Below are 18,884 nucleotides of genomic sequence, written 5' to 3' on the forward strand. Positions count from 1 at the left end.
CGGTTCTCGACGCGTATAAAACCTTACGCGTCTGGAAGTCGCGAATAGCTTAATTGATCTTTCAGACCGCATCAATCTACCAGTACGAAACCTCAGAGCAAGATCAACAACTTCATTCTTCTCATCGGATCAGTGGTACTGACTACCTGGCCTTGCTGTGTAGCTTCTCCGCATTCTGAGGCGGCTGGAGGATCAGCTGCCGTCCAGCGTCCGCGTCAAAACGTGCTCTTGACAACAGTGCCATCGCTCAGATCCTATCCTACTTTCATCCGACTCTAGTTTCTACATACATCTCTATCAGAATAACAATTACACCACCGTCGTTGTTGCTTCCTCGGCGCGGTTGCCACCGGCTTCGCCGCGTGAGTGCGCGATCGTATCCCTGTCTAGGAATTGCCGGCTAACTTCTCAGCAGAGAATCATCTAATCTATCGCGCATCGAGCGTCAGATCTTGAGAACAAAAGGACTCGTCTCCTGCGTTGATAAATTTGTGCTGTTGCTGTGCTCGATCGTTGCGTCATTTACGGGCTGCGAGCGTCCCTTTTCCCCCAGTGCAACGCGTTGTCGACTTCCCGCCTCCCGGCGTCGCGACCTTCTCCACCACTTTCTCTCCCACCGAAAACACCTCGACCTTTCACCATCTACCACAGCAAGGCCTTGGCTTGAGACTTATCCACCAGGACACTCTCTGCTTTTTGATTTCATTGCTGAGCTTCGCTGCGAACCATGGCTGAAGCCAACGCTACCGCCCCGGCTCCTGCCACCGATGCTGGTGAGGCGCCTGTTGAGCGCGCTCCTGCGGAGCTCAAAGCTGGTGCTGAGGAATCGGCGCCAGAGCCCACCAAGGAGAGCACCGAGCAGAACGCCAATGGCGCGGAGGAGAAGCCTGCCGGTAAGTGCATTCTAAGCTTGCTTTTGGTCTCCTGTCTGCCGATGCCCCATGACGGCTGCGTGTTCTGTGTTGGTACCTCTGTCAAGCAACCTGGCTAATCTGATTCTTTTATCCCATTAGATACCACAACCGCCGAAGAGGACAAGAAGGAATCATCCAACGCGCCTACTGACAAGGCAGACACATCTGCTGAGTCCGCCGACGTGAAAAAATCCGATGAGGGTGCCGCTGCCCCTGCGAAGCCCCAACCCACCGCCGCGCCGGAGGCCAACGGAACACCGTCTTCGAGCAAAAAGTCATCATCGAAGCGCAAGTCCACGGGCGGAGACACCAAATCTAAGCTCAACCGCAAGAAGTCTGTGAGTCGCATCACACACTTGGACGCCAAGGCTGGCGATTACTACCTCGCGCGACTTCGCAGCTTTCCTCCCTGGCCTGCCATCATCTGTGACGAGGAGATTCTTCCCACCACTCTGCTCGAATCGCGTCCAGTGACCGCGGCTCGGCCTGATGGCACTTACAGAGAAGATTACGCCGAGGGCGGCAAGCGTGTGGCTGAGCGAACCTTCCCTGTTATGTTCCTTCAGACAAACGAATTGTGCGTGCATCCATTCTTACATCCCGTTTCATTGTCAAGCTAACTTTGCAATAGCGCCTGGATCCCTAACACCGACCTAGCACCCCTCGACCCCGCCTCGTGCAAGGAAGTTTCAGAGAAGGGCAAAACGAAGGCGCTTGTTGCTGCTTACCATGTTGCTGCCGAAGATCATGATCTTCAGCACTACAAGGACTTGCTCGCAGACCATCAACGCGCCCTCGAGCAGGAGGAAGAGGAGCGAGAGTCCCAGGCTGCTGCGAAAGCCGCGGCCAAGGCCGAAAAGGATGCTAAGAAGAACAAGCGCAAGAGCATGGAGATTCACGATGATGTCGACATGGACGACGTTGAAGAGGAGAACACAAAGCCTAAGAGCTCGAAGAAGAGGAAGAAGGATACTGAGGCTGAGGCCGATGAGAAGGTCAGAAATCATCAGTCTATCGATCGTGAAGCAGATGCTAACATGATGCTCTAGCCTGCCAAGACACCCAAGACCGGTACCAAGTTGAAGCTCACAACCCCAAAGACTCCAACTGAGAAGAAGGCATCCGCCAGCAAGGCCAAGCAGAGCACCAGCAAGAAAGGAAAGGCTGCGGCCAGTGAAGAAAGCGATGAATCTCGCCCCGAATCCAAGGAGCCTGAGCCCCAGGTGAACCTCGAAGAAGTCAAGAAGAAGAGGGAGAAAGAAGGTATAAAGCACCATTCTTAGTACAGGCGCATGGCTAACTTCTTGTCTAGTTCTTTTCGTCCGCCATCGTCTGCAGAAGGGCTTCATTTCCCGCGACAACCCACCTAAGGAGGAAGAGATGTCTCAGATGTCCACTCTCTTCGCTAAGCTCGAGAAAATCAAAGACCTAGAGGTCTCCATCATCCGCGAAACCAAGATCCACAAGGTTCTTAAAATGATCATCAAGCTTCCCAACATCCCCCGCGACGAGGAATTCAACTTCCGCAAGCGTGCCCTTGATATCCTTTCCAAGTGGACCAATGTCATGGACACCGACCGCTCAACTCCCGCCGCTGACAAGGAGAAGAAAAAGTCCGACAAACCCAAGGCCAACGGCGTCCACTCCAAGTCCGAGAAGGAAGACGAGACCAAGCTCGACACTCCAGATCAGGATACCCCCATGCCCGACGTGGAAGAGAAGACCGAGGAGACACCAGCCCCGGCGAAGGGAGAATCTGCAAAGGAGGCCTCCGAGCCCGCCCCCGAGGCATCAGAGGACGCAGAGGAAAAAGCAGCCGAGGAGGCGAAACCAGAGGAGCAGGAAAAGGAAAAGGAGACGGCTGAAGCTGCGGCTTAAGAAAGCTAGCTAGCAGGCATCTCTTCCCCCTTTCTCCCGCCCTCTATTTCTCTACACCACAGTAGTACGTCCACTCGCTACTTATGTACATGGTATGGCATGGCAAAAAATCTTTGGTTGACCCGGTACGATAAGTTCTGGCGCCGATACCTATCCTGTCTATGGAGTATGGAATATGGTATGGTATATGGTACCCCTGATGTGAATCTCGATACTCTCCTCCGCCTTCTATACTCTCCTCCGCCTTCTACTGCTGTTTGTATTTCATCTCATTTATTTCCCTTTCGTCCTAGTTTTCTTTCAAACAGTTGTACCTGGTTTTGTATGTGTGCGCGCAAGTCTTCTATTGTTGTGTGTTTTTTTTAATCAAATCGAATCGAATCCAATTCAATCCAGTCCTATCTTACTTTACTTTACTTTAGTGGTTTCCTCTCAATAAATTTTCTTTCACTTTACTTTACCCTTCGACGGGATTTCTCGTCAGTTCCTTTCCTAGTTAGTTATCCTGTACACACACGCTTCTAGTCCCTAACTTAATACAAAAATCTAATCTTAATCGAGTTCAGTCGTGGATTACCTACCTACCTACCTACCCTATCAAGTATCTAACCTCAGTTACCTATCAGTCTCTTCTCCTATTCTTATATCCCGCTCTATTCGTTCCGTGTCTCTGCAGCCTCTACTTATTACTACTCCCGGTCGTTTGAAACAGATAATTAGAACCCCTAGTAGGGCCAGTAGCTAAGTTAGTCTAGGGGGGGGTTGGGTTGGTTGAGATTATGGATCTCACTCATTCTCACCTGAGGTCTTTGTCAGTTCGGTCTTACTTCCGTCTTGACTTGACTATACAATATACGCTCTTCTTTAGCTGGTTTTTCTCGAGGGGTTCCTTGCATATAGGTCTGTTCTGTTGCTCTTCTTTTCAGAGGAGAGGAGAGGATAGGAAAGGAGGGCCTCGGGATGGGGCGGGGATTACCTATTTGAGATGAGATGAGTGGGATGATGCGATGGAATCAAAACCATGACAGGGCGTAAGGTAAGGTAAGGTAAGATAGTAAGTGAGTGTGGCTTTACGAGCTGATATAAGATGCGATGCGTGATTAGGTGTGTGCCTGTGCCTGTGCCTGTGGCGCTCGCGCGATGAATTGAGGTCTTGTCTATCTAAGTTATCGTCTATACCGAACCAATGTTATGACCAGAGTTAAATATAAGTAAGATGGAAGAGAAAAAGAAATAAATCCGCCGATATCGACATGGCAGATTGTATGTATGATATGTATAATGTAAATGCGAAGCCATAAGGAACCTCCCTGGTCCGTCCGCTCTATGGTATGACAACGAGTTTAAGAAAATAAGCACCATGGCCATTTATACCTCCACAGCAACAAGAATCACAACGGCTATATCGTCGACTTTTCCGCCCCGGTAGTAGTCACCAGGGTAGTAGCGCTGCGCTTCTTTCGCAAATGGACTATCGCGGCGGAGATCCATGCTTGCGAGTTTCGCTTCGCCGGCAATTGTAGCCGCGAGGAGGGACTGGAGGGTATAAGTGTGGTCGTGCGGGTTTGATGCCGTAGCGGGTTTCTTCTTTGACGTTTTGGTGTGAGGGGGAGGGATTGATGAGGAAAGGCCCTCAGGCCCAGTCAGGCGGGCGAGCGTTTCGGGGTCTGCCGGGGTGATTCCGGTATTTGGGGATGTGGACGCTGTCCAGGCACCCGTGTAAAGCATGCGGTTTGTGACGAGTTTCAGAATATCCTGGTTGTTGAGGTTATCGAATACGCCGTCTGTGGCGAGCATGAGGACATCGCCGTGGTGCATGTGCAGGGTTGTTGTAGCTGCGTCGCGCGGGTAGTCTTCCAGGTAGGAACCGCCGAAGATGGATGCTTGCTGGCGCATGCGGGGCGGGATGATGCTGAGTTGGTAGGGGGTGTTGAAGCCGTGGGTTTGCGGAATGGAGTAGTGGTGAACTGCGGCCTGGCGGAGGAGAACAGAGCCCGAGTCGCCTAGGTTTGCGAGTTCGATGCGGCCATCCTCAAGGCCTACGCCGACGGATGCGGTGCAACCACCGGCGCGGATGGAGTCATCTGCGACGACGCGGTCGTAGCCTGCTTGTAGGAGAGCTTTCGCGCGGAGCTGCTCCGCGGGTTGGTCCCAGTCAAGCGCTGTCTCGGCCATGTAGCCGCATAGACCGTGCGAGAAGTCCGCCGGGTCGACTCGCGACTCGGCCCATCCGCCGACGCCGTCTGCGACTGCAAACGCGACGGAGTTGTCTGTAGAGCCGGCTCGGCCGATTTTGCTCACGAAGAACGCATCCTCTCCGCTATCTGGCCGCCGTTTTCGCTTCACCGTGGGGTCTTGAGTATCAAGGGCAACGCCGAGAGCTTCTTGAACCTCCGGGTTGAAATTGTAGGCATTTCTGGCGGGCAAGAATGGACGGCTTTTGCCGGATGACGACGCTGCAACGCGGTACGAGGTGCGCGGGGAATGCGAGTTATGATTCGGGGTCGAATGAAACGATCTCGAGTGTGCTTGGAGTGTGATCCGTAGTTGAGACCGACAATGCGGGATGTGTCGGGGAGATCGCGATCTCACTGCAGAAGATGAAAGGACCCCTGTAAATGTCTCTCGTGCGACGGCTTGTAGGCTACTGCAGGCCGAACCGCAGGCTTTACTGGGCAAGATCATGAGCGAATGGTTGGGAGTCTACCGAGTCGCCGACGTTTTCACCCCCCAAGAATCGTGTAAAGAAGAAGTAAGGGTAAAGTCCGGAGGGCTCTTACTGACAAGATGCCGCGCATCGAGGAGCAGAGTATGCCGTACAAAAGCCGTGCTGTCAGCGCGCTGGTATAGGAGTGAAGGGCAAGCCGAGAAAAGGTCGAAAAAAAGCTGGGGTCGATCGCAGGGGATTTTCTTTTCAAACTGACGTAGGGGAAGATGGCGAAGAAGTGACTTTGCCGACCGCCTGGCTTGGGAATTGCAGATTAGGATAACGCAGTCCGGAGTACGTCGTCAAAGAAATCGAGGTCACAACAATGTCGGATCTATTGTGGTCGCAATAGAGGATATCCGCCTGTAGCCGTCGGTTGGAGATACGAAGCAGGTTTAGTAGTAGTTCTGCTGGAGAAGCCACCGCTCATTGTAGACACGCGTCCGGAAGGATCATTGAGCAGTCAATTGTCAGCAAGAGGAGCCTGGAAATCGCCCAGCTTCTCCTACTCTGGCTTGATGCAGTCATTGAGGCTTTGAAGCTATCGCAAGCTGAGATGCTGATGGTTGAGGCTGTTGGATCGTTTGTTTTCCGCTTTTAGACTTTCTGCCTTCTCCTCCATCGCAAAAAGTGATCATCCTCCACCTAAGCTCACCATCGCCTACAAGCCTCCGCAGGCGACTCAAGGACTCTATCTTTCATCATTCGATCTTGCCAAATAGACGATCTTCTCCAAGTTCCAGCCATTGCTGCTTGCCTACATCAGATCCTGTTCTTCCCGGGGCCTAAGGACCCCTCCCAGCGCCCACCATGATGCACCCATCGAGACAAGCATATGTTGAACAGGCGGAGGTAAGAACTTTCTATGCGTGCTTATTAGCTGTCCAGTGCATGCTGCATCGATGGCGGACTTTCATAAGCTTCTGTTCACACTTTTCACAATAAAGGAAGGTTTCGCGACTGCGACTGACACCATGGATCTGTTGATAGGAAATGGATACGGGCATTAGTTTAGCTGATTTGCGTGAGTATACAACTGTCAATCGTCTCTTGTAACTACTGTGGATAGTCTGCTAACTACAGCACTACCCAGCTGTCGACCGCGACTATGTCATTCCCCCATCCACGGCCGGTATTCCAGCAGAAAAGGCGTCCGCTATTATCTCTCAATTCGAACGCAAACGAAGAGCCGCTGCGATGGCTGTGCCGACAGACGATACTCGAGTACGCGCGCGATTGCGAGAGCTCGGGGAGCCCATTACACTATTCGGGGAAGGGCCGGCGGACCGCAGAGATCGCCTGAGAGAACTTTTGACAGACATCGCGGAGCAACAGGATGATGAGGCGGCAGAGGATATTGAAATGGGAGAGGCGCTAGGTGAAGATGACGAGGGAGACCAACAAGAGGAATTTTACACCGAGGGCTCAGATGAGCTACTCAAGGCGCGGAAAGACATTGCGCGCTTCTCTCTACCGCGCGCAAAAGCCCGCATAGCCCGACAACAAGAAGAATCCACAATACCCCTGCGGACACATATCAAACACCGAAAGGCAATCAAAGAGAAACTGCACAATTTTGATCTCTACGGGTCGCAGATTGCGGGCGATCGCCCCGTCAGCATTTGTCGATTTGCGCCGGACGGACAGACGATCGCGACTGGTAACTGGGCTGGTGGTATTCGGCTGCTGACGGTGCCAAACCTAGAGGAGAAGCTTTCTGTCAAGGGCCATACGGACCGAGTTGGTGGTTTATCCTGGTTCCCGGGTGCCACGCTTCCTGAGTCAAATGTTTCTGAATCAGCAGTTAACCTTGTGTCGGGGGGAGGAGAAGGCAATGTCTGCTTGTGGTCTCTCAACAAGGACCAACCGCTAGCTACCCTTGGCGGCCATTCAGGACGTGTGTGCCGGACAGAATTCCACCCATCAGGGAAATACATCGCCTCGGCATCTTTTGATACAACATGGCGGTTATGGGATGTTGAGACAACGGCAGAGCTGCAGCTACAGGAAGGTCATTCGCGAGAGGTCTACACTGTCGCATTCAACAATGATGGATCTCTCCTGGCGAGTGGTGGTTTGGATAGTATTGGGCGCATCTGGGATCTCCGAACAGGCCGCACGGTCATGATCTTGGAAGGACACATCAGGGAAATCTTCGGCCTAGACTGGGGCGTAGACGGATACCGGGTGCTCTCTGGATCCGGCGACGGCTGGGTCAAATGCTGGGATCTACGCCAAGTGAAGAATGCCGGTGGGATCGGAGCGCACAAGAGCGTGGTCTCTGATGTTCGATGGTACAAGGGAACCGAATCTGAAACGGCATCCTTCTTACCGTCAACTGAAGGACAAGCCGGGCGGATGGACATCGACGGCGCCGCAGCCCCTGTACAGCCGAAGAAGTCAGGGACCTTTTTCGTCAGCAGTGGGTTTGACAAGAACGTGAACATCTTCAGCGCGGATGACTGGTCTCTGATCAAGACGCTGAGCGGACATTCGGGCAATGTTCTCAGCACGGATATCAGCCACAATGCGCAATGGATTGCTTCCTGCGGACATGACCGTACAGTGAAGCTATGGGGTATTGAATGAAAGTGCCATATATGTTGGACCATATTTAGTTACCTCTAAATGGATGCGATGGATGAACTGAAGGCGTATAGCTCACATGTATACTAAGTCAGAACAGTGTAGCAATCTAGACCATGATCACTCAGCAAATTACATCACTTCCGGAGTATGATAGACGGGCATCATCCAAGTCCAGTACTCTCAAACTTCTCCAAAATCAAAGCCCATTACCATTATCTCCTTATCAACCTCACCACAGAAGTATCCTTCATCAATCAGAGCCCGGCTAGCTCAATCGGCAGAGCGTGAGACTCTTAATCTCAAGGTTGCGGGTTCAACCCCCGCGTTGGGCTTCTCTTTTTTCTCATTTCTGACTTGAAATAAGGTCAGAAATATCTTTTTTTTGCGTTGCGGGGATGAGAGTCGGCTTGCCGTTGCCTAGGGGCGCTGATTGGTTGGTCGCGGATTACTTTGCAAACTTTGACGTAATTCCAGCCAATCAATCTGCTTTTTCGCATGCGTTAGCCTGGATGGAGGTCAGGTGACATACTTACTACTCAGTCAGTGCCTGAGGCGTCCTATGGTTCGTCCGTCGCTCCGCGGGCAAGCTCCGATCGGATATATATCTTGCTCACATCTCCAATCAAGTTGCGCAGCTCGTCATCCTCCCGTTTTCTTCTCTTCTCTACACACCCACATCCTGACCCACGATGACAGCCAGCCTTCGCGCCTCAAGAGCCCTGCAGCGACTCGCGCAGTCCCCATCTCGGCTCTCACTCACATCATCAACATCCTCGCCGAAGACCAGCCTACCCACAGGTCCTTGCCTCCTCTGCCAGCTGCAACAGCAGCTGCAACACCGCCGGCTACCGCATACCACAGTCCCCCACCTGCAACAGCAACAGCGCACCTTCACATCCACAATCCGCTTGCGAAACCCTCCATCGCCATCTTCAACCTCAACACCAACCCCCGAACCAAAAGAAACAATCCCCAACCCGCCCAACACAACAACCCACTACACAATCTTCCCAACCACATTTCCCTCCAGCAGCACGCCCTTCACCGTCAACACCGCGAATCTGAAGCGCGAGTTCCTGCAACTCCAAAACACCCTGCACCCGGACAAGTACCCGCCCGGCCCGCTCAAGCAACACGCCGAGACGCTCTCCGCGCGGATCAACGAAGCCTACCGCACGCTCTCGAACCCGCTGCTCCGCGCGCAGTACATCCTGCACCAATACCACGGGATCGACGTCACGGCCGAAGATGGATCCGGGGCGGGTAGCAAGCCGCTTGATCCGGAGCTGCTGATGGAGGTGATTGATGTGCAGGAGGAGATTGAGGAGTTGAGTGAGGGTGGTGGGGAGGAGGCGGAGAAGCGGATTGAGGAGTTGAGAGGGGAGAATGCGGAGCGGGTGCAGGGGTGTGTTGGTGGGTTGGAGAGGGCGTTTGGGGAGGGGGATGTCGAGGCGGCGAGGGAGTTGACTGTGCGGTTGAAGTTTTGGGTTAGTGTTGGGGAGGGGCTGAGGGAGTGGGAGCCTGGGATGGGGGGGATTCGCTTGATTCATTAGATGGAGGAAATGGGATGGTTGGGGGTGTATGATATGATATGAGGTAGGGGCTATAGATTGCTATGTACAGTACATTAAGCTTTTTTCTGTCTGATGAAGGGTGGGAAATTGCGAGTAGATGGATCATTGAATATATAGTTATGAGGGAAGTACATACACATCTATCAGGTATTCTGTACGAAAGAGTGGTCAATGTGTCGAGAAATTGGAAACTGTGATATATATATAACGCGGTCTCAGTGACGGTTTTTAAGGAGAAAAAACAAACCCCTTCAAAGTCCCGACAGCCATTGAAATTGCAGCAAGATTATTTCAGTAGCATTGACAATAGCAATGTCAAGCCCCGCCCTTTCGCTGGGTGTTTCGCGTGGTGTGTTGTTGACCCATTCAGTGAACTCAAACCAACCACGACCTCAATCGAATTTGAGGGGCCCTGAAGCTCGTGATAAGTCTGCAGACACAATTAGGAAAAAGGTACATCATGCTTACAATGTTTCAAATGCAATGCGCTGCAGAACCAGGGCGCATCGCTCACTGCAGTACTCCGTCTACACTTGTCCTCGGAGTAGATCAGGGTAGCCACCTGCAACTTCTAAACACCCTCTCAAAAACTACTCAGTAATTTGTCATGCAGATAGACATCACGACTATTTCTCCTTTAGCATCAATTGCTCTTGCTGACCGCTACATGGACGGGGAAAAGCGAAATTGTTCCGCCAGCACCGTTGGGTCGTCAAGGGTCAGCCAGATTAATTGGGCAACAACAATCAAAAAAAAAGCTTGGAATCGCCCTGATAGTGCCAGCGGAGACATCACTGGCCACGAACTTGCATACCCAGGCGGATAAAGATCGAATCACCATGTGGAGAAGGGCCGTATCAAGCCTGCTCCGAATGGAGTAATGGTATGGAAGGTGGTTGTGCGTCTTAGCTCCGGTGTGTGTTGTTCTTGTTGAACGGTTGCGTTGGACGAACATGTTGGAGTACGCTACTTTGTATTGTCTTTTGCTCTGCACGATGTCACTCAGAAAGAAATTACTCGAGTCTTCTTATTATCACGCGATAAGGGGCTGATCCTTTGGCATTGATGCGAACTTCGAATCAGGAGTTGGGGGGTCGCATCGCGTGCAAGAGAGCTGGCGGTCAATCTGGCAAGCCCCATCATGGCTGCACACGTAGCAGGCTATCGTGACCGATTGGGGTCGGCTTCCGCGCTTGTTCTCCCCTTTTCATCATATGCCCTGTTAGTGAGTTGGTGGGGAGATTATAGTTGCCTCTCTTGGAGCGACTGGCAATTGGGAATGGAGGTTGCTTTGCTGTTCTTTGTATTAATAGGAGTTAGTCGGCTCGAGTATAGCGAGCAGACGGGTTCTTCCTGTCTCAAGTTTCCCTCGAATTGAGCTTACTTTCTCCATACCCTGTCTTCTTGGGCATTATTATTTGCACATCTTTTCCAATGGAGCCTGGACGGGATTTTCGGAGGTGAGTCGATGGACAGAGGAATGATCTTATGGACTGTGCCTTGCTGCTTGTTTGCTTGCACCGTACGGCTTGCTTTTTCGCGGTGATGACCAACTGACCTTGTCCTGTAGCATCATCAATTCAGTCCCATTTACCTTCCTGGTCGGTCCGAATCACACGAAACTCACCGTCCAGTCGGGCCTCGCCCGCCATGTCTCCAGGCCGCTGGACCACCTCATGAACAGCGGCCAGACCCGGGAGTCCAAGCATCAGATTGCCATACTCGAGGATGAGGACGTGGAGACCTTTGTCGCGTTCTGCGAGTATGCATACACCGGTGACTATGGCGTTCCACCACCTGGTTCCCGGGAAGATGATAGGGATCAATACTCTATCAACGCTCCGTTCAGAGGCGCGTTTCCTGAAGACACTGCCGCTCCAGTCCCCGTAGCAGACTTACAGCAGTCACCGCGAAAGTCGATAGAAGCTTCAAACGACGCACACGCGAAGGTTGTCAACGATGATGGTCCAACTCACGATGGGAACGACAGAGACGAAAGAAAAGAGGAAGCCGCAAGCCAGCAGTCGCATCAAGAAGATGAGCAGGCGCAGTACATCTCGGCTACGGAGTATCCGCCAGATGACCCAACAGTAACACCTGGAGAGTCGGATCAGTCGCCCGCCTCTTCGGCGGACCCCTCGCCGTCTCGAGGGAGAAGGCGTCGCAGGGGCAAGGCCGAAAAACAAGGGTTCAACCAAGACCCTGCAAGCAAGCTCACGCCCCCCTGCACGCCTCCCGCTGCGGCACGGGTTGAACCTGCAGAACATTCGGCTGCAGGATCTGCCGCAAACCCCCACGCCCTGACCGAGGCTGACCAATCCCCCGAGCAGCTGGTAGATCATCCCGCACCCTCCGTCGGAAACGGCGGGACCGCAAGCCCTGGTGGTGAGCGTGATGGACTTCGGCAAGAAGGGACCTCAAGTAGAAGTCGAGCCCGACCGGTCATAGACACGTCTTTCGCCAATCAGCAATTCTCTCCGCGCCACGAGAAAGGAACAAGCTTATGGGACGAGTTCACGGGCATCGAGGATACTGACTTCCGCTCATTTCATATCGCCAGACCTTCACACCCACATCCGGCGTTTGAATTGCCCTACTTGATTTTCCACGCCAAGCTGTACACCTTTGCCACACGCTACTTGATTCCGGATCTCGCCCATTTGTGTCTGCGAAAGCTCCACCATGACCTTCTGAATCTGGCATTCCCCGATCCGGACCCAGAGAATCAGTACGCTGAGCAATTTGTCTTGACCACAACCAAAGCGCATATGGTTGTCGATCTTCTCAGCTATACCTACTCGAAAACCACCCGTCTGGAGCCCATAACATCTTCATCAGCCACTCAGCTCCGGGACAACGAGCTTCGAAGGCTAGTTGTACATTATGCTGCATGCAAAGTGCGAGACCTCGCAGAATACTGCCCTCCATCAGAACCCATTGTAGGCTCTTCATTTTACTTCGAGAAGCCGTCCGCTCGTGGTTTCCGTGCGCTTCTGGATACTCTTCCGGAGCTGGCTTCGGATCTGATATACCGCATGATATAGCATGTTGCTCCAGCTGCAATCAACAGAAACCGGCAAGAAACTGATGGGCGGGTGTTCTCGAGGCTATTTCATGCTCACGAAAGAATGATATGTATTTGAAACGATTTATGATGAAATTGGTCTGAACGGGAATGGAGTGATGGAGTTGCACATTTTGTTTTGTCCATTGCGCTTTCGATTGCTGTTCTCTCCATCCGGTTTGTTTTGATTGGAAGCCATCCTGTTAACCGACGTTGCAATGCATAAGCCTCGGTTTATTTTGAAGAATCGTTAGCTATTCACTTTCCTTGTTGGGATAATGAGACCAGTTTCATGGCGGCATAGTTCCCACTGCCGTTCAAGGACATCAATAGTAAATATTTTGACTCTTGACAGTACACCTGCCAGGTATGCAGCATATGATCATCCTTAGTATTCACTGGGAAACGGCTGGAGAGAGAGCCCAAAGATCGACTGGCTGCCGTAGCTTGCATGGTCTGCTCGGTGAAGCGGGGTCTCCGGATGTGGATCAGGGCTCTTCAGTCCAGGACCGGCAGCATTTGAAGAACATAACTTCATCTTGTGCATTGCATAGTCCTAACATCATGGCTTGCTGAAGTACCTGCATCAAGTCATCGATCAAGCCCAAAGGCAAAGCCTAGCGGTCAATACCTGGCTTCAGTCCTCGGTAACGTACGAAGAAAATAGACAAGACACAACAAGGAACCGAAGCATCTGCTGGGCGAGACCTCGAACTTCGAGAACGACTTTCATTGTGCCTGCGAACAGAGTTGGACGCCGGTGGAGATGGCCTCTTTGCCAAGGTCTACTTAATCTCACTTATTTGTATTCCATAGTGACTGATGGCCACCGCGCGTTGAAATGATGAAACGATGACTTGCCGGTGTCTTACAGAGAGTCAAGATCGCTCAGTGAGAAGCATGTCTGATACTATTACGCAGCACTCACACTGTTGGAAGAGCCGTTGACGTCCACGCTTGCTGTGTTGAGCGATTTTTCTGTTCTATCAGACATCCTTCGACTAGGGTAATTCCGGGCTTGGCGTTGGGCCACCGAGATTCCGAGAAAGCTATGAGTAAGTTTGAGCCCGTGGAAGTTGGAGCGCGGAACATGGGTGGCTGGAAAGAAGGATACTCGGCTGTACTCATGCGCTGTGGTGGCTGCGGTCGAGGCGGCGGCGGTGTCACGGGTACGTCTACAATTCGTGTTAATTGTTGACATATACTCCGGATGCAACCTATGTCTCGGGAAAAGTCGTTAGTCGAGCTCCTTTCTAGATCGGTATAAAGGTTGGAATTAGGGACTTTGGGACCCTAGAACAGGGATGCTTGCGCCAATAAATTGGTGTACAGCCATCCTTGGCAGACGATAATCGACACATATAGATAGGAAAAGCCTCAACCATGGCCACTGATGATGTGTCCAGTGCCCACGACCCCACAGTCAACGAAGCGAAGCTTAGGCAAGATCGTAATAGATAAAGAAAGTAGCACGCATAAAATAGACTAGGCGACAGCATTTCGTTTGATGCACCGTTCTATGTCACTGTTATTGTGAGGTTTTGGCGTGAAAGACAAACGATCACTTACGTATGCGCTGCCAAGTCTTGGCTTGGATCTTACTCGATCAGATTCAACCTTCAGCTGCGTTTGAATTGGGCGAAAGAGAAGGGTTGTCGCCTAGGGTCTAGATTTCTCGCCATGAACCGAGGTCGATGGCAACTTAACGTCTGTTTTGATGACTGGATTGTGCGCTCGTTCATTATGTTCGCCTAAAACAAGTGTTGTGCTGGATTGCAAATCCTCCAAACCGGTCCTTCAAAGTTCATCCCCTATTGTGGCCAAAGTTTCCTTATCGCCGTCTCATTTTCAGCATCCACTGCCCAGGCGCCAGGATCATAGCCACAAAGCTTGGCAGTGGACCTCCGGGTCGATGATGTGCTGCCGATCCCCGTCTTGGCCGGTTGGATTTGAGTCGAACGGGGCCGAGCCCGAAGAGGCCGACGGCACACGTTCAACGTTTACGGCGTCAGGGGTCGGGCTGCGGGCATATGGTCTTTGTCGGCAACGTTATTCGACCGGGGCCTGAAGTTGGAAACCTCGGCATCAGTAGAGTTTCCAATACACAATGCAAGTTTAGTTCAAACCTCACAGGGTCTGACCTGCACCTGTGACAGGGGCGACTGACTGGTTTGGAAAGATAGTCCAGGAGCAATCCGGAGTAGAAACTGTGACTTGTACTTTGTACTCGGTGGATTCTGGTGCGTTGCGTATGAGAGCTATCTTGGACGGCGATCAGGGCTATGGGTCCAGACCATTGTGAGTGCCAAGAGGATTGCTGCCCTACCCACCCCCTGATTCTGGAACTGAAGTCGAGATTGCACAAGCAGACCCATTGGCTTGTGGACGCCAAGACATCCGCTCATCCAGGTTGATATCGAGCAAAGGATGGATCACGATGAGAGATCCTGAAGGACCGCGGCCCCTAGCCACAATCTTGGCAAACAGGCAACACTGTACCAAAAATATCAGCCACCCAGCAGCTCGTAATTGTCAGATATTATGGAGATTGGAGTGCTCTCTGCGGACTTACTCCATGATGCCGAATGCTTGAAGATGAAAATAACTCCGTTTGAACCCCCACACTGAATTAACAGCAGTCCAACGAGAGGCGAAGGGCTTGGAGAGTCAGGTTTATGTAGGATAATGATGCAAAAATCTGCAGACCAATGAGGGGGAATGAAAGCAAGATGGTCCTCAGGGTCTCCGACTGAAGTTACAGCTGGGGTCCGGTGATGAAGAATTGGAAGAGCGGAAGGCGCCAGACCAGTCAAGAGGGCGTGTCGCAACATGTGATCCTCAACCTCAACATCAACCACCTCGGGGCAGCTTCTACATCTTTTCACATTCTGCAGACTCTCTTCCATCCCGTTACATCGGGCCGAAACAAAGAGGCGTCAAGCCTGCCGAGAGCTCCGATCCGTGTCTTTTTCTTGAGAGTAAACAAAACTCTCGTCGAAGGCCCCACCCTCTGCCGCAACTGCATTGGTGCTATTGCTTCAAGATACGTATTGCGTCTCAGCCCCCCGCCAAGCGCCTTGTGGGATGACACTCAAGTAGATGCATCTATACTTCACCAGCCTCGATACAAACAAGGGCGGGAACTGGTCTTCTGCCTCCACTTCCCACTCGCACATCAGTTATACTCGGCATAATGGCATCACAGCTTGCTCACGAGCATCAAGCGCGCAGATCACAGCTCCACTTCCACAGGCATCAAAATTGGCCACTCCTGAAAACAACATTCTCGGATTGCGAAAGCTATCGTCGACAGCTATTGCGAGAAATGAGCAAGGACTCTGTCGTCGGACAGATTCTCGGGATGTTGAGAAGTGATAGAGAACTTCAGGCAACTTAGCGCTCCGTTTCAGCCATCCGATGCTAGGGTCTTGGATGGAGCAGACTATCGAAGATGGGCAGCCGCAGAGAAATGGCGGGCCAAGACTCAATGCCCTATGATAATCCCAGATGCAGCGTCTCAAGCACAGAGCTTACACCCTGTGGGTTCCGCATAGCCCTGGTGATTTTGCCGGTCTGATCGACGTGCTTGTCCCTGGGCAGCGATGTACATTGTTGGTCCGTTTCTTACGCTGCCATTTGAAATCCTACGCCTTTTACCCCTTTGAGTTATTCGAGATTGCGTACTACTCCCTCCTTTGGGACCTCCTTGGCCCTGCGCCCCCGCGTGCCTACGTTGGCCTTGCTTTGCATCTTGTCTGCTTCAAATCTCGAATCTTTGACATAAATCTCCTTCTTTCTCCTACACTTCACACTCGTTATTGTCACTCATTACCCCAATTTCCTTTCTGCTCATAGATTTCCATTGTTTTCTATTAGATCATCTTGTCTAGCTATACCTAGACTACCTGACTCTCTTTTGATCCATCTGTCAATGCTACGGAGTCTTCATCGTTTCCAGCCATAATGTTCGAGAACACTCCCTACCCAGACACCCCAGGCTCTCCGCGGTCTGAAACATCCACTTTGGATATCGAGATGAAGAAGCCTGTCAAAGTCAGCCTCCGCGAACGGCTACGGCACTTTACATGGGCCTGGTATACCCTGACAATGAGCACGGGAGGCCTCGCTCTCCTCATAGCCAACCAACCCTTCCAGTTCAAGGGACTCGAGCAAATCGGCATGGCAGTATACATCATTGACCTCCTCTTCTTCACCTTTGTCTGCTCCGCCATGGCCCTCCGCTTTATCCTCCACGGCAACCTCCTCGAGTCTCTGCGCCACGAAAGAGAGGGCCTCTTCTTCCCAACCTTCTGGCTATCCCTCGCAACCATCATTTCCGGCCTCTCCCGGTTTTTCGGAGAAGACTCCACAGACTCCTTCCTCATTGTCCTTGAAGTCCTCTTCTGGGGCTACTGCGCCTGCACCCTCACCCTCGCCGTCATCCAATACTACTACCTCTTCTCCTCGCACACGTACCCACTCCAAACCATGATGCCCTCCTGGATCTTGCCCATCTTTCCAATTATGCTGAGCGGCACCATCGCCTCCGTCACCGCAGAACACCAACCCGCCCGCTCTGCCGTCCCCATGGTCTGCGCCGGAATCACTTTCCAAGGCCTCGGTTTCGCCGTCTCCTTCATGATGTACTCGCACTACATCGGCCGGCTGATGCAATCGGGCCTCCCCTGTCGCGAACACAGACCAGGCATGTTCATTTGCGTGGGACCACCGGCCTTCACGGCATTAGCCCTGGTAGGGATGACCGCCGGCCTCCCTGAGGAATTCGAGATCCTGCACGACGAATACGCAATGGAGGACGCCCGCATCATGACGCTGTTTGCCATCGCCGCCGCCGCCTTCCTCTGGGCACTCAGTCTGTGGTTCTTCTGCATCGCCGTCATTGCTGTCGTGCGCTCCCCACCGACGGCCTTCCATTGCAGCTGGTGGGCTATGGTCTTCCCGAACACGGGATTCACCCTCGCGACAATCACACTGGGGAACTGGCTCGATAGCACAGGGGTCAAGGGCGTCGCGGCAGCAATGTCAATTGTTGTCATCGCGATGTTCATCTTCGTGCTTGTCAACCATGTCCTTGCTGTGATCCGCGGGGATATCATGTACCCAGGCAAGGATGAGGACGTCTCCGATTAGACTGCGATCTACGTTATCTCCGCGCTCAAACCCCCAGCATTCCAAGCCTCCACCACCGTCGTCATCCTTTCCCAGCCTTATCATTCTGTCTTCTACAACATCGTTTCACTTTGCATCGAGCCGCATATATCACTGCAATTCGTCATCCATTCTTTAACACGTACTCTCAAGTCTCATTCCCCATTTTCACTTCATTTCTGCCTTTTTGATTCCCCCGCTCGACTTATCAGGTTATCATCCCCATATCTTTGCTCTTCATACTTGCTTACGTACTTCCTACCCTTCTCCACACACCCCCTTGCGTTTCGCTTCTCCTGCAGTCTGCAGAGAGCAGAGACACATACGCACTATGTCTATCTTGCTCATCAAATCAACTTTCGCCTGTTTTGTTCCTTTATTCCTTTGCTATCTTATTCGTGGGTTAGAAGTCGCATCGATATCCGGCGTTCAAAGAAGGACTGGTTTGCTTTTTGTTCTGTTTCTGTTTAACTGTCCCCTCCTACTGACCAAGACCACGACCACGACCACATGTTTGACTTTACTTTCGCTTCCGGGAAATCCAAAACATCATATCATGTCCGTCTGGTCGATTGAGGTGCTCGGGATACCTGCATTATTTTTGTCGGTTGAATCGGATTGATTCCTTGATTCCCGGTCCCTGGCTTTTCTGCTTTGGGCTTGCAGATGTGATGATCGGCGTTTTGGATGATTGTGCTCATTTCTCAGGGATCTATCTATTGTTTCAGCTGCGCTTCGGTTCTACGTGTTGATCACTTTGTTTTTATTTGGCTTTCTTTTTATTCTGGGAGTAATAGATATAGAGATTTAGATCAAAGATATATATAAAAAAAATAAAAGGGAGGCATGCCACTTCCCCTTTTTTCCCTTCGTTAGGGCTCCGTAGTTTGGCGGTAGTTTCGGGATCGGTGGCCCGGTGGGGAGGCGTACGTGTCGTCGACTTAAACCATTAGCGCCCCCAAAACTTTATTTCGAGCTTATCTATGGGG

At 51.9% G+C, this 18,884-nt stretch overlaps 10 protein-coding genes and 1 non-coding gene across 11 annotated transcripts; 8 read left to right on the forward strand and 3 right to left on the reverse strand.

Annotated features, from left to right (window-relative positions):
- Window positions 1-727: 727 nt before the first annotated feature.
- Window positions 728-2,792, forward strand: BJY04DRAFT_216030 (PWWP domain protein; the record flags this gene model as incomplete). The annotated part of the gene is made up of 5 exons (XM_073715620.1): window positions 728-893; window positions 1,014-1,491; window positions 1,546-1,909; window positions 1,964-2,177; window positions 2,227-2,792. 5 exons carry the CDS (start codon window positions 728-730, stop codon window positions 2,790-2,792), a joined length of 1,788 nt encoding a protein of 595 aa, XP_073573492.1.
- A 1,089-nt stretch (window positions 2,793-3,881) lies between these two features.
- Window positions 3,882-5,750, reverse strand: ppmA (type 2C protein phosphatase PTC7). Its single transcript, XM_073718760.1, has one exon. The coding sequence runs from the start codon at window positions 5,475-5,477 to the stop codon at window positions 4,161-4,163; it is 1,317 nt and encodes a 438-aa protein (XP_073573493.1). The 5' UTR covers window positions 5,478-5,750; the 3' UTR covers window positions 3,882-4,160.
- Window positions 5,751-6,487: 737 nt separating this feature from the next.
- Window positions 6,488-8,319, forward strand: BJY04DRAFT_184129 (putative pre-mRNA splicing factor). The gene has a single exon (XM_073710563.1). The coding sequence runs from the start codon at window positions 6,697-6,699 to the stop codon at window positions 8,086-8,088; it is 1,392 nt and encodes a 463-aa protein (XP_073573494.1). The 5' UTR covers window positions 6,488-6,696; the 3' UTR covers window positions 8,089-8,319.
- A 28-nt stretch (window positions 8,320-8,347) lies between these two features.
- BJY04DRAFT_t49 lies at window positions 8,348-8,420 on the forward strand. The gene has a single exon. It is a non-coding gene; the product is annotated as a tRNA-Lys (tRNA).
- Window positions 8,421-8,559: 139 nt separating this feature from the next.
- BJY04DRAFT_22854 (J-type chaperone JAC1) lies at window positions 8,560-9,808 on the forward strand. Its single transcript, XM_073718864.1, has one exon. It carries the CDS (start codon window positions 8,778-8,780, stop codon window positions 9,639-9,641), a length of 864 nt encoding a protein of 287 aa, XP_073573495.1. The 5' UTR covers window positions 8,560-8,777; the 3' UTR covers window positions 9,642-9,808.
- Window positions 9,808-10,297, forward strand: BJY04DRAFT_22835 (uncharacterized protein). The gene has a single exon (XM_073718823.1). The coding sequence runs from the start codon at window positions 9,975-9,977 to the stop codon at window positions 10,218-10,220; it is 246 nt and encodes an 81-aa protein (XP_073573496.1). The 5' UTR covers window positions 9,808-9,974; the 3' UTR covers window positions 10,221-10,297.
- Window positions 10,298-10,857: 560 nt separating this feature from the next.
- Window positions 10,858-12,901, forward strand: BJY04DRAFT_22857 (uncharacterized protein). Its single transcript, XM_073718873.1, has 2 exons — window positions 10,858-11,122; window positions 11,233-12,901. Exons 1-2 carry the CDS (start codon window positions 11,097-11,099, stop codon window positions 12,704-12,706), a joined length of 1,500 nt encoding a protein of 499 aa, XP_073573497.1. The 5' UTR covers window positions 10,858-11,096; the 3' UTR covers window positions 12,707-12,901.
- Window positions 12,902-13,932: 1,031 nt separating this feature from the next.
- On the reverse strand, window positions 13,933-14,334 carry BJY04DRAFT_22900 (uncharacterized protein). Its single transcript, XM_073718961.1, has one exon. It carries the CDS (start codon window positions 14,223-14,225, stop codon window positions 13,980-13,982), a length of 246 nt encoding a protein of 81 aa, XP_073573498.1. The 5' UTR covers window positions 14,226-14,334; the 3' UTR covers window positions 13,933-13,979.
- A 433-nt stretch (window positions 14,335-14,767) lies between these two features.
- Window positions 14,768-15,602, reverse strand: BJY04DRAFT_184143 (uncharacterized protein). Its single transcript, XM_073710564.1, has 3 exons — window positions 15,299-15,602; window positions 14,894-15,219; window positions 14,768-14,790 (listed from the first exon to the last, which is right to left on the reverse strand). The coding sequence occupies exons 1-2, from the start codon at window positions 15,555-15,557 to the stop codon at window positions 15,191-15,193; spliced, it is 288 nt and encodes a 95-aa protein (XP_073573499.1). The 5' UTR covers window positions 15,558-15,602; the 3' UTR covers window positions 14,768-14,790; window positions 14,894-15,190.
- A 702-nt stretch (window positions 15,603-16,304) lies between these two features.
- Window positions 16,305-18,051, forward strand: BJY04DRAFT_22910 (tellurite-resistance/dicarboxylate transporter family protein). Its single transcript, XM_073718984.1, has one exon. The coding sequence runs from the start codon at window positions 16,690-16,692 to the stop codon at window positions 17,875-17,877; it is 1,188 nt and encodes a 395-aa protein (XP_073573500.1). The 5' UTR covers window positions 16,305-16,689; the 3' UTR covers window positions 17,878-18,051.
- A 1-nt stretch (window position 18,052) lies between these two features.
- On the forward strand, window positions 18,053-18,588 carry BJY04DRAFT_22905 (uncharacterized protein). The gene has a single exon (XM_073718969.1). It carries the CDS (start codon window positions 18,227-18,229, stop codon window positions 18,515-18,517), a length of 291 nt encoding a protein of 96 aa, XP_073573501.1. The 5' UTR covers window positions 18,053-18,226; the 3' UTR covers window positions 18,518-18,588.
- Window positions 18,589-18,884: the final 296 nt, after the last annotated feature.

Source organism: Aspergillus karnatakaensis, assembly GCF_047715665.1.
Source record: "Aspergillus karnatakaensis strain CBS 102800 unplaced genomic scaffold BJY04scaffold_13, whole genome shotgun sequence".
Lineage (NCBI taxonomy): Eukaryota > Fungi > Ascomycota > Eurotiomycetes > Eurotiales > Aspergillaceae > Aspergillus > Aspergillus karnatakaensis.

Excerpts from the sequence above, each read along its gene's own strand:
- ppmA (XM_073718760.1), bottom strand. The coding sequence starts at position 5,477 with ATGATCTTGCCCAGTAAAGCCTGCGGTTCGGCCTGCAGTAGCCTACAA.
- BJY04DRAFT_184129 (XM_073710563.1), top strand. The coding sequence starts at position 6,697 with ATGGCTGTGCCGACAGACGATACTCGAGTACGCGCGCGATTGCGAGAG.
- BJY04DRAFT_22854 (XM_073718864.1), top strand. The coding sequence starts at position 8,778 with ATGACAGCCAGCCTTCGCGCCTCAAGAGCCCTGCAGCGACTCGCGCAG.
- BJY04DRAFT_22835 (XM_073718823.1), top strand. The coding sequence starts at position 9,975 with ATGTCAAGCCCCGCCCTTTCGCTGGGTGTTTCGCGTGGTGTGTTGTTG.
- BJY04DRAFT_22857 (XM_073718873.1), top strand. The coding sequence starts at position 11,097 with ATGGAGCCTGGACGGGATTTTCGGAG. Across the intron at positions 11,123-11,232 it reads CCTGGACGGGATTTTCGGAG|CATCATCAATTCAGTCCCAT; the intron begins GTGAGTCGATGG and ends CTTGTCCTGTAG.
- BJY04DRAFT_22900 (XM_073718961.1), bottom strand. The coding sequence starts at position 14,225 with ATGCTGTCGCCTAGTCTATTTTATGCGTGCTACTTTCTTTATCTATTA.
- BJY04DRAFT_184143 (XM_073710564.1), bottom strand. The coding sequence starts at position 15,557 with ATGTTGCGACACGCCCTCTTGACTGGTCTGGCGCCTTCCGCTCTTCCA. Across the intron at positions 15,220-15,298 it reads CAAGCATTCGGCATCATGGA|TGTTGCCTGTTTGCCAAGAT; the intron begins GTAAGTCCGCAG and ends TTTTTGGTACAG.
- BJY04DRAFT_22910 (XM_073718984.1), top strand. The coding sequence starts at position 16,690 with ATGTTCGAGAACACTCCCTACCCAGACACCCCAGGCTCTCCGCGGTCT.
- BJY04DRAFT_22905 (XM_073718969.1), top strand. The coding sequence starts at position 18,227 with ATGTCTATCTTGCTCATCAAATCAACTTTCGCCTGTTTTGTTCCTTTA.